The sequence below is a fragment of the Bos grunniens genome, chromosome 5, assembly GCF_055505025.1.
Source record: "Bos grunniens cultivar Pamir isolate PY7600 chromosome 5, Bosgru_T2T1.0, whole genome shotgun sequence".
Taxonomy (NCBI): domain Eukaryota; kingdom Metazoa; phylum Chordata; class Mammalia; order Artiodactyla; family Bovidae; genus Bos; species Bos grunniens.
In genome coordinates, this window is record NC_141169.1 from 43,051,349 (window position 1) to 43,070,663 (window position 19,315).

The following is a 19,315-nucleotide window of genomic DNA, read 5'->3' on the forward strand; positions in this document are numbered from 1 at the left end:
CGTATTTTTGAAGCTGTCTTAGAGAATATACTATGCTATTTCTCTCCAATCCACACTAAACCCTTTATAGAAAACATTTTCCAGGGATGATACTTGAGAAGGGTCCAGGAGAGTTATACTTTACATATGATATTGCTACAGTTGCTAATTTTAATCTTACCCTCAAAAATTGTCTTGAATAAGAATTTTTTTTTTACTAATATTGTAGGCCTTTAGTAGATGTTGGCAATTTGCTGATTCAGAACTCTAGTTTACAACTGTTGAGAGTGATCAAACTGCCCTGATATGAAGGAAAGTAATGTGTAACTCTATTTGTAATTCTTCTGAGACTGTCATTTGCATCACACAAATTTAAAGCCAGTTTGTGGCAAACATTCTTTACTAGGGAGTAAGCGTACCTGTGCCAAGAATCAGTATACACAGTGAACTCTGTTTCTATGCTTTTTTTTTGACTGAGATGCTTTTCTTCCTCTGGGAAAACATTCTTGTTATGTGAGATGGAAGATTTTAATGAGCCATTAAAAAAAAAAAAAGTTATTTTTTTGTAGGTAGCTATGCACAGTAATGTGAAAAGAATATGATTTGGGAGAAAGATTGGAGCCAGTACAAATATTTTCCTATTCAAGAATTCAGCAAATTGAGGTTGATTTAAATGTTAGCAACCTTTCTGCTTTAAAAAAAAAAAATTAAAACGAGGGACTAAGTGATAGTGAGTGATATTTTCCCAGGATATCTTCAAAAAATAATTTGCTTCCAGTACCAACTAATCAAAAATAGGAAAATAGTAGTCTTATATAAACACATTTTTCTTTCTATAAAATACATGTTTTCCCTAAATCATATGATTGGAGAAAATTAATTTCTCATTACTTTTGCCAATTTCAAAACTAATAAGAGTATTTAGGATATTAAATAAGAATTATTATATATACAAATGACAGCCTGTTATCAGCACTTTTTTAAAAGAGAAATTTCAGTTTTTAGGGAGGATTATGAATCTATTGATTCACAGAAAAGGGAAATTTTAAAATTTTCTTATCAAGAAGAAGAGTTGATGACTGTGAAAGTATTAAAATTAAGACTTCTACTTAAGTGGTAGAAATAAAAGGACCCAGGGTTTATGAATTCTGCCTTTAGTATGTAGGCCAGAGTTTATGAGATATTTCTAAATTTGCTAAATTTTTCTCTGTATCATATACTTTTGATTCATTTTTTTATATCATTTGTATTTTGGGGAAACACTAATGTTTTTCTCTAGCTTCACTTGTGGAAATAATTTAAAGTGTATATTTTAATTTTTTAGGTATGATGTTGATTCGAAGAGTCCCAACCTGTCCAAACATGTAAGTTTATACCTTTATGTTTTTTAAGATGATTAAAAATTAAATTCGTGTATCATGATTTCACTGGTATTTATGTTAATTGAGTCATATTAAAGTTGCATACGGAGAAGGCAATGGCAACCCACTCCAGTACTCTTGTCTGGAAAATTCCATGGACGGAAGGGCCTGGTAGGCTGCAGTCCATAGGGTCGCTAGGAGTCGGACATGACTGAGCGACTTCACTTTCACTTTTCACTTTCATGTATTGGAGAAGGAAATGGCAACCCACTCCAGTGTCCTTGCCTGGAGAATCCCAGGGATGGGGGAGCCTGGCGGGCTGCTGTCTATGGGGTCACACAGAGTCGGACACGACTGAAGTGACTTAGCAGCAGCAGCAGCAAAGTTGTATGTCCACAACTTACCTAATAATTACATTGAAAATAAATAACATTTTATTTACATTTAATTTTTTAAATTAGACCATAGTTACTTTGCAATATTGTGATGGTTTTTGCCATACATCAACATGAATCAGCATTAAGTATACATATATTCCCTCCTAATTCAACACCCCCTCCCACTTCTTTCCCCATTCCGCCCCTAAGGTCACAGAGGCTTTTGGTTCCCTGTCCCATGCAACAAACTCTCATTGGCTATCTGTTTTACATATGGTAACATATATTTCAATGCTATTCTCATATACCATGCCACCCTCTCCTTCCCTCACTGTGTCCAAAACGTCTGTGTCTCCTTTGTGCTCTGCAAGTAAGATTTTCAGTACTGTCTTTCTAGATTCCTCATACATGTGTTAATATATGATATTTGTCTTTCTTTTTCTAACTTATTTTTCTCTGTATAATAGCCTCTAGATTCATTCACCTCATTAGAACTGACTTAAATGCATTCCTTTTTATAGCTGAGTAATATTCCATTGTGTACATGCCATAACTTCCTTATCCATTCATCTATTGCACATCTAGCTTGCTTCCAAGTCCTAGTTATTGTAAATAGTGCTGCAATGAACATTGGGGTGCATGTGCCTTTTTCACTTATGGTTTCCTCCAGAAATATGCTGAGCAGTGAGATTGCTAGGTCATATGGTAGTTTTATTCCTAGTTTTTTTAATGAAATGTCTATTCTCTTCTACATAGTGGCCATATCAGTTTTTATTCCCACCAATAGTATAAGAGAGTTCCCTTTTCTCTACAACCTCTCCAGCATTTATTATTTGTAGACTTTTTGATGATGGCCATTCTGACCTGTGTGAGATGTTTCCTCATTATAGTTTTGATTTGTATTTCTCTAATAATAAGCAATATTTAGCATCTTTTCATGTGTTTATTAGCCATCTGCATGTCTCCTTTGGAGAAATGTCTGTTTATGTCTTCTGTCCACTTTTTGATTGGGTTGTTTGTTTTTCTGATATTGAGCTGCTGAACTGCTTTTTGTATTTTCTCCCACTCAAGGCTGTCTTTTCACTTTATGTATAGTTTAATTTGTTGTGCAAAAGCTCTTAGATTTAATTAGGTCCCATTTGTTTATGTTTGTATTTCCATTACTCTAGGAGGTGGATTATAAAAGATCTTGTTGTGATTTATATCAGAGAGTGTTCTGCCTATGTTTTCCTCTAAGGGTTTTATAGTTTCTCATCTTCTCTTTGGGTCTTTAATGCATTTTGACTATATTTTTGTGTATAGTGTTAGGAAGTGTTCTAATTTCATTCCTTTACAAGTAGCTGACCAGTTTTCCCAGCACTGCTTGTGGACAAGAGTATCTTTCCTCCATTATACACTTTTTGCCTCCTTTTTTAAAGATAAAGTGTGCATAAGTGCATGGGTTTATCTCTGGGCTTTCTATCTTGCTCTATTAGTCTATATTTCTATTTTTGTGCCGGTACTATACTGTCTTGAGGACTGTAGCTTTGTAGTATAGTCTTAAGTCAGGAAGGTTGATTCCTCCAGTTTCATTCTTCTTTCTCAAGATTGCTTTGGCTATTCAGTATCTTTTGTGTTTTCATACAAACTGTGAAATTATTTGTTCTAGTTTTGCAAAAAATACCTTTGGTAGTTTGATAGGGATTGCACTGTATCTAAGTTGGTACTATAGTTGTTTTCACTATGTTGATTCCTCTAGTCCAAGAACATGGTATACCTCTCCATCTGCTTGTGACATTCTGATTTCTTCCATCAGTGTCTTACAGTTTTTTGCATACAGGTGTTTTGTCTATTTAAATAAATTTATAACTAAATATTTTATCTTTTTGTTGCTGCAGTGAATAGGATAGTTTTCTTAATTTCTCTTTCTGATTTTTCATTGTTAGTATGTAGGAATGCAAAAGGATTTCTGTATATTAATATTATATACTGCAAGTTTACTATATCCATTGATTAACTCTAGTATTTTTCTGGTGGCATCTTTAGGGTTTTCTTTGTAGATATTCATGTTTTCTGCAAACAAAGTTTTACTTCTTTTTCAATCTTGATTAATTTTATTTCTTTTTCTTCTATGATTGTTGTAGCTTGGACTTCCAAAACTATTTTGAATAATAGTGGTGAGAGTGGGCACCTTTGTCTTGTTCCTGATTTTAGAGGAAATGCTTTCAGTTTTTCACCATTGAGTATAATGTTTTCTGTGGATTTGTTGTGTGTGGCCTTTACTATGTTGAGTTGTTTCTTCTTTGCCTACTTTCTGAATTGTTTTTATCATAAATTATACTGAATTTTGTCAAAGTCTTTCTCTGCATTTGTTGAGATGATCATATGGTTTTATCTTTGAATCTGTTAGTATGGTGTATCACATTGACTGATTTGTGGATACTGAAGAATCTTTGTATCCCTGATATAATGCCCACTTAAGCAATGGCACCCCACTCCAGTACTCTTGCCTGGAAAATCCCATGGATGGAGGAGCCTGGTAGGCTGCAGTCCATGGGGTCGCTAAGAGTTGGACACGACTGAGCGACTTCACTTTCACTTTTCACTTTCATGCATTGGAGAAGGAAATGGCAACCCACTCCAGTGTTCTTGCCTGGAGAAACCCAGGGACAGGGAAGCCTGGTGGGTTGCTGTCTCTGGGGTCGCACAGAGTCGGACACAACTGAAGTGACTTAGTAGTAGTAGTAGTAGTAATCATGATGTATGGTCTTTATAATGTGTTGTTGGATTCTGTTTGTTAGAATTTTGTTGAGAATTTTTGCACCTATGTTCATCAGTGATATTAGCCTGTAATTTTCTTATTTTGTGGATCTTTGTCTGGTTTTGGTATTATTATGATACCAGGGTATAGAATGAGTTCATGAATTTTCCTTCCTCTGTGATTTCCTGGAAGAGTTTGACTAGGACAGGTGTTAACTCTTCTCTAAGCTTTTGGTAGAATTTGCCTATGTAATCTGGAAAAGGAAATGGCAACCCACTCCAGTGTTCTTGCCTGGAGAATCCCAGGGACGGGGAAGCCTGGTGGGCTGCCATCTATGGGGTCGCACAGAGTCAGACACGACTGAAGTGGCTTAGCAGCAGCAGCAGCCTATGGAATCATCCACATGTGTGCCAAGTTGCTTCAGTCGTGTTCAATTCTGCAACCACACGGACTGCAGCCTGCCAGGCTCCTCTGTCCATCGGATTCTCTAGGCTAGAATACTTGAGTGAGTTGCCATGCTGTTCTCCAGGCGATCTTCCTGACCCAGGGATTGAACCCGTGTCTCTTATATCTCTTACATTGGCAGGCAGATTCTTTACCACTAGTGCTGCCTGGGAAGCCCATGTAGCCATCTAGCCCTGGGCTTTGTGGGAAGATTTTTTTATTATAGTTTTGATTTCTACGCTTGTGATTGGTCTGTTTGTATTTTCCTTTTCTTCCTGGTTCAATTTTGAAAGATTATACATTTCTAAGAATTTGTCGATTTCTTCCAGGTTGTCCAATTTTATTGGCATATAGTTGTTCATGGTAGTCCCATGGGCCTTTGTATTTCTGTGTTGTTTGTTGTAACTTCTTTTTCATTTGTAATTTTATTGGTTTGTGTCTTCTTCCCTTTTTTCTTGATAAGTGTGGCTAACGGTTTTATAATTTTGTTTATCTTCTTAAAGAACCAACTTTTACTTTTATTGAGCTTTTCTAGAGTCTCCTTCATTTCTTTTGCATTTCTTTTGCTATGATCTTTATGATTTCTTTCCTTCTACTAACTTCAGGTTTTTGTTGTTGTTGTTGTTTGTTTTGGTTTGTTGTTTTTGTGTTTGTTTTGTTGGTGTTCTTCTTTTTCTAGTTGCTTTAGGTGTAGTATTACATATATTTGATGTCTCTTGCTTCTTGATGTAGAATTGTATTGCTTTAAACTTCCCTCTTAGCACTACTTTTCCTGTGCCCCATAGATTTTAAGTTGTCATGTCTTTGTTGTCATTTGTTTTTAGCCATATTTTCATTTCCTTTTTGATTCTTCAGTGATCTGATGGTTCTTTGTAAGTGTATTGTTTAGCCTCCATGTGCTTGTGTTTTTCATAGGTGTTTTTTTTTTTTTTTCTATAATTGCTATCTAATCTTACAAAGCTGTGATCAGAAAAGATACTTGAAATTATTTCAGTTTTTAGAAATTTACCAAGGCCTGATTTGTGGTCCAGGATGTGATCTAGCCTAGAGAATATTCCATGTGCATCTGAGAAAAAAGTGAAATCTATTTTGGGGGGTTGAAATGCCAATAGATATCAATTAGGTCCAACTTGTCCTATGTATCATTTATAGTTTGTGTTTCCTTACTAATTTTCTGTCTGGGTAATTTGTCCATTGATGTGACTGTTGTATTAAAGTCTCCCACTATTATTGTGTTACTGTCAATTTCCTCTTTAATAGTTGTTAGCATATGCCTTACATATTCAGGTGTTCCTATGTTGAGTGCATGTATACTTATAATTTTTAGGTCTTCTTGGAATGATCCCTTGATCATTGTATAGTGTCCTTTGTCTCTTATAACAATCTTTGTTTTAAAGTCTATTTTATCTAATATGAATATTGCTGCTCCTGCTTTCTTTTGATCTCTGTTTGCATGGAGTATCTTTCCAGCTTCTCACTTTCAGGCTGTGTGTGTCCTTAGGTTTAAGGTGTTTCTCTTGAAGATAGCATATATAGGGATCCCCCTTTTGTACCATTCAGCCAATCTGTGTCTTTGGGTTGGAGCATCTAGGCCATTTACATTTAAGGTAATCATTTATAAGTATGATCCTGTGAACATTTAATTTATTGTTTTGAGTTTGTTTTTATAGGCTTTTTCTGTCTTGTCTAGAGACACTCCTTTAGCATTTATTAAAGACCTGCTGTGGTAGTGTTGAATTCTCTTAGATTTTGATTGTCTGTAAAAGTTTTGATTTCTCTTCCAAATCTGAATGAGATCCTTGCTCAGTAGAGTAATCTTGGTTGTATGTGTTTTTTCTTTCATCACTTAAATATATCCTGCCATTCCCTTCTTGCCTGCAGAGTTTTTGTTGAAAGATCAGCTGAAAGATCATTATGGAAATCCCCTTGTATGTCATTTGTTGGTTTTCCTTGCTACTTTTAATATTTGTTCTTTGTGTTTAATTTTTGTTAGTTCGATTAACATGTTTTTTGGCATATTTCTCCTTGGGTTTATCATGGATGGGACTCTCTGGGCTTCCTGGACTTGGGTGGCCATTTCCCTTCCATTTTAGGGAAGTTTTCTACTATAATCTCCTCACATATTTTCTCATGCCCTTTCCTTTTGTCTTCTTTTTCTGGGACTCCTGTGATTTGAATGTTGGAGCTCTTAGTGCTGTCTCAGAGGTCTCTGAGGCTGTCTTCATTTCTTTAACATATAAGATAAGACACTTTTGGATTTTATAATGATGCTCAAAATGAGCATTTGTACTGACCAAGAATGTAAAGCAGTTTGGGAAAGAAAATATATTATTTTATTCAGATATTTATAATATTTCCAGTACTATAATCTAGTGGCTAGTGGAACGTTTAGAGCATATAGTAATATTCTTTAATTCCAGGAAAGTAGGGAAAGAGAGAGGAGGCATATTTTTATTAAATACTTACTATGTTCCAGGTATTTATTCTAAGTGTTTTGAATATGTTATCTAACTTGGATCTCCCAACAATTTAATTTGTAAATATTATTTGTAAAATTTATTTTATAGATTAGAATACTGAAGGTAAAGGCTTTAATAAATCTTTCAGTCAAAATACAAACACAGGTGGTCTAGGTTTGTTCAATATGGTTTACAGACATTTCAACAGACTTCAAAACTAAGTTCTATCCATATATTATTTAGACTGTAAAATAATGATGAATACATTTAACAGATATTTGTTGACCTCCTGGTCAGTTTTTTAAAAGTCTTATAGTTAATATGTTGAAATTATTTGAAGCATTCTCAATTGCAAGGCAATGGCAACCCACTCCAGTACTCTTGCCTGGCAAATCCCATGGATGGAGGAGCCTGGTAGGCTGCAGTCCATGGGGTCTCTAGGAGTCGAACATGACTGAGCAACCTCACTTTCACTTTTCACTTTTATGCACTGGAGAAGGAAATGGCAACCCACTTCAGTGTTCTTGCCTGGAGAATCCCAGGGACGGGGGAGCATGGTGGGCTGCTGTCTATGGGGTCGTACAGAGTTGGACATGACTGAAGCAACTTAGCAGCAGCAGCAGCAGCAGCCACTCTAAAGTGTATTTGGTCTATGTGTTTGTTAGAGTTCTAGTAAAGTACTTGGATTTATTACTGGAAATTCTATTATGATCTAATTATAGTGGCTCATCAACTGAAATGCAACACTATAATAAGAAACAATAAAGCAGTTTCTATTTTAGCTAGTCTTTATTTCTCTATCTAAATACAGAGCAAATATCTAAAAATATCCATTAAGGGACACTAATATACTACTACTTACTTAGAGTTCATTATATCTACTACCCATTATATCTACTACTGTGGGCAAGAATCCCTTAGAAGAAATGGAGTAGCCCTCAGAGTTGACAAAAGAGTCTGAAATGCAGTACTTGGGTGCAATCTCAAGAATGACAGAATGATCTCTGTTTCCAAGGCAAACCGTTCAGTATCACAGTAATCCAAGTATATGCTCCAACCATTAATGCTGAAGAAGCTGAAGTTGAAGAACTCTATGAAGACTTACAAGACCTTCTAGAACTTATACCCCAAAAAAGTTGTCTTTTTCATCATAGGGGACTGGAATGCAAAAGAAGGAAGTCAAGAGATACCTGGAGTAACAGGCAAATTTGTCCTTAGAGTACAAAATGAAGCAGGGCAAAGGCTAGCAGAGTTTTACCAAGAGAACACACTGGTCATAGCAAAGATCCTCTTCCAATAACACAAGAGAGTCTACACATGGACATCACCGGATTCTCAATACCTAAATTAGATTGATTATATTCTTGGCAGCCAAAGATGGAGAAGCTCTATACATTCAGCAAAAACAAGACTAGGATCTGACTGTGGCTCAGATCATGAACTCCTTATTGCCAAATTCAGATTTAAATTGAAGAAACTAGGGAAACCATTAGACCATTCAGGTATGACCTAAATCCAGTCTGTTACAATTATACAGTGAAAATGACAAACAGATTCAAGAGATTAGATCTGATAGACAGTGCCTGAAGAACTATAGACAAAGGTTTGTGACATTGTACAGGAGGCAGTGATCCAGATGATCCCCAAGAAAAAGAAATGCCAAAAAGCAAAACAATTGTCTGAGGAGGTCTTACAAATAGCTGAGAAAAGAAGAGAAGCAAAAGGCAAGGGAGAAAAGGAAAGATATACCCATTTGAATGCAGAGTTCCAAAGAATAGCAAAGAGAGATAAGAAAGCCTTCCTCAGTGATCAATGCAAAGAAATAGAGGAAAACAATAGAATGGGAAAGACTAGAGATCTCTTCAAGAAAATTAGAGATACCAAGGGAACATTTCATGCAAAGATGAGCACAATAAAGGACAGAAATGCTATGGACCTAACAAAAGCAGAAAATATTAAGAAGAGGTGGCAAGAATACACAGAAGAACTATACAAAAAAGATACTCATGATCCAGATACCACGATGGTGTGATCGCTCACCTAGAGCCAGACATCCTGGAATGCAAAGTCAAGTGGGAATTAGAAAGCATCACTAGGAACAAAGCTAGTGAAGACGATGGAATTCCAGTTGAGCTATTTCAAATCCTAAATGATGATGCTGTAAAAGTGCTGCACTCAATATGCCAGCAATTTTGGAAAACTCATCAGTGGCCACAGGACTAGAAAGGTCCGTTTTCATTCCAGTCCCAAAGAAAGGCAATGCCAAAGAATGTTCAAACTACCACATAATTGCACTCATCTCACACACTAGCAAAGTAATGCTCAAAATTCTCCAAGCCACACTTCAGCAGTACGTGAACTGTGAACTTCCAGATGTTCAAGCTGGATTTAGAAAAGGCAGAGGAACCAGAAGTCAAATTGTCAACATCCACTGGATCATCAAAACAAGAGAGTTCCAGAAAAATATCTAAGTGTTAAGTGTTAGTCACTCAGTCGTGCTTGACTCTTTGCAACCCCATGGACTGCAACCCACCAGGCTCCTCTGTCCATGAGATTTTCCAGGGAAGGATATTGGAGTGGGTTGCCATTTCCTCCTCCAGAGGATCTTCCCAACCCAAGGATCAAATCCAGGTCTCCTGTACTGCAGGCAGATTCTTTACCAACTGAGCTACAAGGGAAGCGTCATAAAAATATCTACTTCTGCTTTATTGACTGCGCCAAAGCCTTTGACTATGTGGATCACAGCAAACTGTGGAAAATTCTTCAAGAGATGGGAATACCAGGCCACCTTACCTGCCTCCTGAGACATCTGTATGCAGTTCAAGAAGCAACAGTTAGAACTGGATATGGAACAATGGACTGGTTTAAAATTGGGAAAGGAGTACATCAAGGCTGTACATTTTTACCCTGTTTATTTAACTTATATGCAGAGTACATCATGCGAAATGTGGGGCTGTGTGAATTACAGGCTGGAGTCAAGATGGCCAGGAGAAATTTCAATAACCTCAGATATGCAGATGACACCACCCTTATGGCAAAAAGCAAAGAAGAACTAAAGAGCCTCTTCATGAAAGTGAAAGAGGAGAGTAAAAAATTTGGCTTAAAATGAAACATTAAAAAAATGAGGATCATGGCATCTAGTCCCATCACTTCATGACAAACAGATGGGAAAACAATGGAAACAGTGAGAGACTCTTTTCGAGGGGCTCGAAAATCACCTCAGATGGTGACTGCAGCCATGAAATTAAAAGACATTTGCTCCTTGAAAGAAAAGCTATGACCAACCTAGAGAGCATATTAAAATGCAGAGACATTACTTTGCCGACAAAGGTCCATCTAGTCAAGGCTATGGTTTTTCCAGTAGTCATGTATGGATGTGAGAATTGGAGTATAAAGAAAGCTGAGTGTGTAAGAATTGATGGTTTTGAACTGTAGTGTTGGCAAAGACTCTTATTGAGAATTCCTTGGACTGCAAGGAGATCCAACCAGTCCATCCTAAAGGAAATCATTCCTAAATATTCATTGGAAAGACTGATGCTCAAGTTGAAACTCCAATACTTTGGCCACCTGATGGGAAGAACTGACTCACTGGGAAAGACCCTGATGCTGGGAAAGATTGAAGGCATGGGGAAAAGGGATCAACAGAGGATAAGATGATTGGATGGCATCACCGACTCGATGAATATGAGTTTGAGCAAGCTCTAGTTTTAGTGATGGAGTCACAAAGAGTCAGACATGACTGTGACACTAAGCTGAACTGCCTGAATGAGTTACTAGTATTGTGTAAAATGCATAGGGAATGTAGACCATTGAGCTGACTTGTGGTCTTTACCGACCGGGACCTGGGGACTGAAGTCGAGGAAAAGAAAGTGATGAAAAGAAGGACGTGGGGGACCCAAGTCTCGAGTGAAACAAGGGTGCTTTATTCATGGCAGCATGTGTGTATATATTGTTATACAAGGAAGCTTTAGGCAAAAAATAAATTTGAGCAAAAACACCGAAACCAGATGCATAACTACAGTGACTAAGCGAATAACAATCGTCACAGGGCCATGACAACAGTAACTAGTGGAATAACAATCGTCACAGGGCCGGAAGACAATCCATGTCTTGAGAAATAGGAATATGATTAAGTAGTTTTACAGAAAAGTAAAAAGTTACTGAAAGGAATCCACATATGCTTTCTGTCTCATGACCTCAGTCCTGAGAACTGCGTGCAGCTCTGCTCGTTCCTGTTTTCCAGGAACTGATAAAGAACAGAGGGCCCTTGAGGAACAGAAAACAACATACAGGACTCCTTAAAATTAAACATTCCCTGACACTGGCTGAAAAATGGATTCAGTAGACCTTTTCCAACACAAGGAGTAGTTGACAAATATTAAATATTATGTGCTGATTTTTGCATTATGAATAGCACATGGATTGTATGCATATCACGACTACACGAACATAGGCAGATGTAAAACAATTACATAAGTACCATAATATTTAGGGGCAGAGATTGCAGTAGCAGTAGCTACTTTATTGCAGTAGCAATAAAATGTTTCAGTCCACACTGCATCTTTTTGATGCTCATTTTATTGATTTTATTATTTTTATTTCCTTTTAGTTCAGTTATGATGGTATGCATGTGTTCTATGCTAAATTATATATGTGGACTCTAATATGGAATGTTCAATATATCTGTTCTGTTTTCTTGAGTTACTACAGCAGTGAAAAGCTTTTAATGAGACTTGTTCTTTTATTGACAAAATCCATTTAATATGCAGAATGAGCAGCTGCCCATCAATATTAATATCCTTAGAAAACAGTTCTAGAATCCCCATGTATATTTTGCTGCTGATCTAGAAGACCAATGACATTTCAAATCTTTAGTATCAAGCTCTCATGTACAGTGTGACTTAGAAAAAGTTATGTTTGTTTTTAAAAATCCTTAGACACTTCTGTAAAGTCTGTTATGAAGTTGGCAAAGACATGTTATTTTTAAGGATATTTAGTTTAAATGTGTCGGGCCTTTATCTGAAGTACATTTTACTTACTTGAAAGCAAAATTTAAAATGATTTGCAGTTTAATGAAAGTATTGATATTCTGTCAGCAATCAAGATCCAAATCCAGATTTATTTTCTTTCTCCCTCTCTTCATTGCCCCACCCCCACTATGTACAAGTATCCATGTGCTAAGTCACTTCAGTCATGTCTGACTCTTTGCAACGTGCTGGACTGTAGCCCTCCAGGCTCCTCTGTCCATGGGATTCTCCAGGCCAGAATATTGAAGTGGGTTCTCATTCCCTTCTCCAGGGAATCTTCCCAACCCAGGGATCAGATCCACATTTCTTATGTCTCACTGCATTGGCAGGCAGGTTCTTTACCCCTGTTGCCACTTGGGAGGTCCAAGTGCAAGTACAGTTTACACCAAATCCTGACATTTTTCTGCACATTTCCCAAGTGTCTTTTACAACTTTAGCTTGAGACTTAACACTTTGCTTCTTATTAACTACTGTAGCCTTTTGATTGATCTGACTTTCAGATTTTTCTTCACTTCTCAGTCCTTTCTGCAAGTTGGTAGCTAAGTAATCATGTGAATCCATTGTTCTAATGGTGTCCCTGCTTTGCTGAAAGGTTGCTGAAAGGCTGCCAATTGCTTCTAAGGCTTTTTTTTTTTTTTTTTTTTTGGCTTGGCCAAGAGGGCTCACCACAGTATTGGTTCTTCATCTCTGTTTCTGCCCTTTATTTAAGGTCTGCTCTTTTTTTCATAGTACTCTTGTCTGTTATTCTGATTTATTCTCTAGGACTGCAATGCTCCAACTCTCCTATTCATAGTCTGAATCCTATATGGCTCTCAAGGCTTATGTACTTTGGAAAAATATTCCCTTGATTGTCCTAGTCTACAGTGGCCTTTTTTTCTCTCATGAGATTTAGGGCAGCTTCCTGTGAATAACACAGTTTTTACTTTTGTGGCTTGTTATGTACTTTGGAAAAATATTCCCTTGATTGTCCTAGTCTACAGTGGCCTTTTTTTCTCTCATGAGATTTAGGGCAGCTTCCTGTGAATAACACAGTTTTTACTTTTGTGGCTTGTTAGGTATTTAAAAGTTTTATTTAGTAAAACTTAAAGCAGCATTTTGTTTGCTATCATTCTTTCTTAGGGATTTTCCTAGGCCAGTTCACAGTACAGTTTAGACAGATCTCCCACTTTCTCCTTTAAGGCAGCTTGGGATCATACACAGGCAATGATATGCTTCTCCCTGAACCACCTCTGTTTTCTTGACGCACATATCTGGATGGTGTTGGAACCCTTATTTTATTAACATGGGGAGTTGCACTGTATTTATGATATTCAAATCTTTAGGCAGTATTTCAGTCTTGAATCAGAATATCTGGGTTAGTTTTATCTCTGCTATTCATTGACTGCTTAAAACATGAAGGAAAACCTCTTAGATGATTAGTTTCTTTATATGTGAAATTTATTAATAGTATTAGTAAGAAACCTCTCATTTTGCAGGATTATTCTGAGTCTTGAAAATAAGACTTAATATTATACTTAACCCATTTGGGGGCACTTAGTATCTACAAATATCATCTCATGCAATAATAACTCATTGAACTCACAATAGCTCTTTAAGGGGGCAACTACGTGTTTGAGGAAACTGGACAGCATAATAACTGCCATTTCATAAATGGTCAGTGGTCGTGCTGGAATAGACATCTGGCAGTGTGACTCTGGATCCTGGTTGTAGCCGTGCTATCACACTGCTTCTCTGTAACCAGTAGCACTGTTAGTGTTAGCCACCACTGCCCTGTGCGTTTTTGATTTGCCTTCTCAGACAAAAGTTTAGTAATTTCAGGGACATCTCAAGTCAATTCAGTTGTGAATTCAAATCCTGGAACTTGTTTTCCATTTTCATTTTAATTTAAAAAGAGAAAGAAAGCAAATACAATGTCTGAGCACTCATAATAACAAACTAACTTAGTGATTAAAAGAATAGAAGGCTGTGCAAACTTAGGGGACAATCATATGCTAAAATCCATGCATTTTGAACTCATTTTGTTTATTATTGGAAGTTAGAGAATTCAATATCTTAACAATGAAAACAATGCAGATATGATGTACAGAATACGTAAAGACAGTTTGGGAACTTAAGCGCCTTAATCTTTTTATCTATTTTAGGACTTTCTGGGACAAGTGTTTTGTACATTGGGGGAGATTGTTGGTTCACAGGGAAGTCGCCTGGAAAAGCCCATAGTGTAAGTATTTTTTTTTAATTTTAGACAATGAAATGTTAACTTTTCATTTTCTATTTTGAAAGTTTGGAATTGATGAATATGTGGTTGTAGACCAAAACTGTGTTTTAAAATCTTGAGTTTTTTTACCTCCAACAAATCATTTTGACATTTTTGTAAAGGATAATTTGTATTTCAGCTGTCATATGCCATGCTACAAAATGTTCACAAAATGAAATGAGAAAATTTAAGCAAGAAAACATGTTGTCTTCCTTTTGGTTTTAATATTATTTCTTAGATACAGTACTTTTTAAAGACAAGATTTTACTTCTTTGGGCCAATGAGTATATGTAGTACCACCTTTTATGTTTAATAAATGCATGTTTAGTGATTGAGATTTTAATAATAATTTTTACTGAAAAATTTGTCTGAAAAGAAGGCAATGTATAAATGTTAAGAAAAGGTGTTCACTAAGAATTATATTTTTCATATTCACCTTCAGTTATGGAAATAATGTTTATTTTCCAGATTAATTGCATAGGCTGATCTATTTTCTCTAGTTCCATATAAGACAGTAAACAAACTATAGACATTCTCCCTAATCTTTTCCTCTTCTCTTCATCCTTCTTCTCCCATCCCTAAATTTTGATGTTTTGGATTCAGTTAACTGTTTTTAAACATCAAAAGATCTAGGAAGATCTAAGGCAACTGCAGACTGAACCACAGTGTCTAAAGATTTGGGGAGTTTTGAAGTCTCTATTTCACCAATCTTTTAAGAATCTCAAACTCATAATATAATGATGTCAAAACCCATCAAATGTATTCACCTTTGACATCAAAAATTGAAATGATTAAAGTGTCATTCTCACATTCCCTGTATATAATGAAACGTTATACTTAATGTGTTTTTCTTAGGTTAATAAGAAGTCTATAAATTCTAACTTCTTTTATTTATAACTTGATTTTCTTAGAAAATTATTGTGAAATATCAGTAGGAAAGCTTTTGCATACCAACTGCCTTTTAAACATTATTTTCACATATAATTTGTTTTTTATATCACTGTAGGATTTGGAAGGATTATAGGATTTGGTTCACATATATTTATGCTCACTTAAATAAACCAATGATAAATAATCTATAAAGAAAATATAAATATTTTTATTAAGCATATGTAATTCTTATTGCATTGTCTAGACTAGTGAGATAGGCCCATAAGCATTCTTAGAAAATTACTAAAACACCCTTTCTTTTGCTAAAAGAAATAATCAGTATTATCTATTCAATGCCACCTTAACTATGCCTTTAATATTCTCTGAGAGAAAACAAAAGAAGTAAAAATGTAAAATTTTTATTTCAGAGTAACAGAACAGAGATTTTTAAGATTTCACTCATATTTTAAAATTGCTAATTTTATTAAACAGTTTTATTTCATTTTATTTTTTCCATAAAAGGAAATCATAATTCATTTCAGAAAACTCTTAAATATCATAAAATTTTCCCAGTGGAAAATCAGCTTTATGTTAGTCTTCAGTACAGTTCAGTTCAGTCGCTCAATCGTGTCCTACTTTTTGTGACCCATGGACTGCAGCATGCCAGGCTTCCCTGTCCACCAACTCCCAGAGCTTGCTCAGACTCATCTTCATCAAGCTGGTGATGCCATCCAACCATCTCATCCTCTGTCATCCCCTTTTCCTCCTGCCTTCAGTCTTTCCCAGCATCGGGGTCTTTTCCAGTGAGTCAGTTCTTTGCATCAGGTAGCCAAAGTACTGCAGTTTCAGCTTCAGCATCAATCCTTCCAATGACTATTCAGGCCTGATTTCCATTAGGATTGACTGGTTTGATTTCCTTGCAGTCCAAGAGACTCTCAAGAGTCTTCTCCAACACCACAGTTCAAAAGCATCAATTCATTGGTGCTCAGCTTTCTTTATAATCCAGCTCTCACATCCATACATGACTACTGGAACAACCATAGCTTTGACCAGATGGAAACATGCAAAATATTAGCCTTGAAAGATAAATAAATAATAAAAAATGTTAGTCTTGAAATGTGCAAAAAGTTGTTATTATATTGACTGGGGTATGTCATAAATAGAATGTAGTATAAGATGTGGTCCTTATTCAACTAATTCAGTAAGTTCTACTACACAAGACCAACAGAAGCAAATTCATGCTATGGAGTGAAGATTCCTGGAGTAATGATTGGCAGAATATGCCAATTGTAGGGAGTATTTGCCCACAATTGAGTCATAATGATTTTACATAATCAGAAAGGGTAAAATGCTCTTTAGATTTTTCTAAGCTTCTGCTGAGGCTGGAGTAGCACAAATGAAGCAAAACCTTGGGAACCTTTTCAGACAACATGGATCATTACAACTGCATGTTTTATCTATAGGATATTTTGTAATTTAGTCAAGTTTATCATAAGTGTTAATATTATACCTTATTGAAAAAGATGTAATTCATTCACTTTTTAAGTATGTGTAACTAACCTTATATTCAAAGTCTCCCTTAGGCTTTATTGGGCAACCTTACCAGATACATTCACATTAAGGAAGGGGCTGAAACAATAAGGGCTTATTGTTAAAATTGTGGAAAATGTTTTGATTTTCTAAATAAGTTTAGCTAGGCAAGTGTTAGTACTAAATGGGTAATGAAGTGTAGAGTTTGAGTATAGCAAATAAATTGGCTACCAAAAGAACCAAAGAAGAAACTATAAGAATTGTAGAGTGGTGGCCTATTACATGAAGGAATTAAATTAGATACTTGAGATAAAGAGAACAGAGGAAAGGGATGAGAGGATTCTGAGGAGATTAATCAGAAATAGGACAGTACAACAGTACAAGTGAATACATTTAGCTTGCTAGCAGAAGGATATTTTGGACTTACTCATCAAAACATCAGGTAACATGTTCTCTCACCTGAGCAGTTACTCCAACCCAGGTGGATACTGGATTAGATAAAACACACAAACAAATATTTTGTAGTCACCCACCCTCTTACTTGAGAAAATACTGGCTTTTATTAAAAACTCTGTGTGTGTGTATCTGTGCTAAGTCATGTATGGCTCTTTGTAACCCTATGGAGTATAGCACACAAGGCTCTTCTGTCCATGGAATTTTCCAGGCAAGAATACTGGAGTGAGTTGCCATTTCCTACTTCAGGGGATCTTCCTGACAGGAATCAAACCCATGTCTCTTGTGACTCCTGCACTGGCAGTTGGATTCTTTTCCACTGTGCCACGTGGGAAGCTTTAAAAACTCTAGCTATGGTGCACTGAGATAACCCAGAGGGATGGTACGGGGAGGGAGGTGGGAGGGGGGTTCAGGATGGGGAGCACGTGTATACCTGTGGTGGATTCACGTTGATGTATGGCAAAACCAATACAATATTGTAAAGTAATTAACCTCCAATTAAAATAAATAAATTTAAATTTAAAAAAAATAAATAAAAATAAAAGCTCTAGCTATGAGAAAGGTATTTGTCTAGAGAAAGGGGAACATGTGAATTAAAGAACCAGGTACACTGGCTAAGCATTCTGTCCTGGGTCTTGGAAGTTCAAGTTCTTTGAAAAAAGATACAACTTCTATTCAAATGGCATGCCACCTCTTTACCTCAACTTCAAATGAAAAGCAATCTAAACTATTCATAGTTTTTGTTTGAAAGAGCATGGTTTGCTGGTTGAGGACAAAAGTGAAGCTGTATTGCTCATAGTGTCTAAGTAAGGCTTCATAGCAGCTGGTGCCCTCCATGGATGTATTCAGATTCCACACTTTTTCCTGCTATCTCCTGATCAGTGCCACCTTTTTTCCATGTATTTGACTATTTTGAACAAATCTAATGGATAGATGGTAGGGAGAGATGGGAAGATTGGAAGATATGGCATTTCAGTGCAGAAGGGAATGGCTTTGGAAGAAAAGATAGAGCCAGGTTGGGTACTGGAGTTGATGCAAAGTCAGGAAAGTATTTTCCCTGATAACTTCTAAAGATTTCTTGTTTTATCACATGATATATAAAAACAGTGGAATAAATGAAAGCCTGGTAGAAATGATGAAGTTCATATTGGACAAATAGTATAATATATATTTAACATGCAGATCTTAAATCTATTTCTCATAGTCCGTTTTGCTTTCTCCCATCTTTCATCTCCCTTGTGAACAGCTCTAGCCAGACTTAGCTGTTTAGGGCAAAGATAATATTGCAGGATGGTCATTAAAGATGTTTTCATGGTCTATTTCTCACAGCTGGAGATAGAAAATTTGTAAACTCTCCTGCAGCTATTACCTTTGGCAATTTTGTTCAAGAGTTAGGCAATTTTTTGTGTGTGGTTAGGTATAGACTTAAGAATAGTAGCACAGGACACCCCCTGAGGCAGATAATCTACCTGCAATTAATACAAATGGCTCATTGTGAACTTGTGTCCCATATATTATTTATCTTAACATGATTCAAATGATTTAGTGTTTTAGATTAGAGTTTTGTTTTCCAAATAGTATCTCATTTATATTATAAGTTATTAAAAATATTCCCTTGTTTTCTTCTCTATAAATGGCCTAGTTTAAATTATTTTTGGCTAAGGTATTGAGAAGAATGTCTGTCGCTTCTTAGTTGCAGTTGTGTGATAATATACCCTCAGAGATGGCCTTTTTAAAAATGATGTTAAATGTGAAACCTGGAATTTTAGTATGACCAGTGCCAAGGGACTGCCAAATTGCCAAGGGAACACACTGGGTATA

The 19,315-nt window shown here is 36.1% G+C and overlaps 1 protein-coding gene across 7 annotated transcripts in view; it reads left to right on the top strand.

Annotated features, from left to right (window-relative positions):
* Window positions 1-19,315, top strand: part of CPNE8 (copine 8) — a 272,491-nt gene that overhangs the window by 94,665 nt on the left and 158,511 nt on the right. For all 7 annotated transcript variants that reach the window (XM_086399950.1, XM_086399952.1, XM_086399951.1 and 4 more), the window contains 2 exons: window positions 1,304-1,343; window positions 14,529-14,605. In XM_086399950.1, coding sequence (XP_086256076.1) covers window positions 1,304-1,343; window positions 14,529-14,605 — 117 coding nt within the window. The remainder of the gene's footprint in view (window positions 1-1,303; window positions 1,344-14,528; window positions 14,606-19,315) is intronic.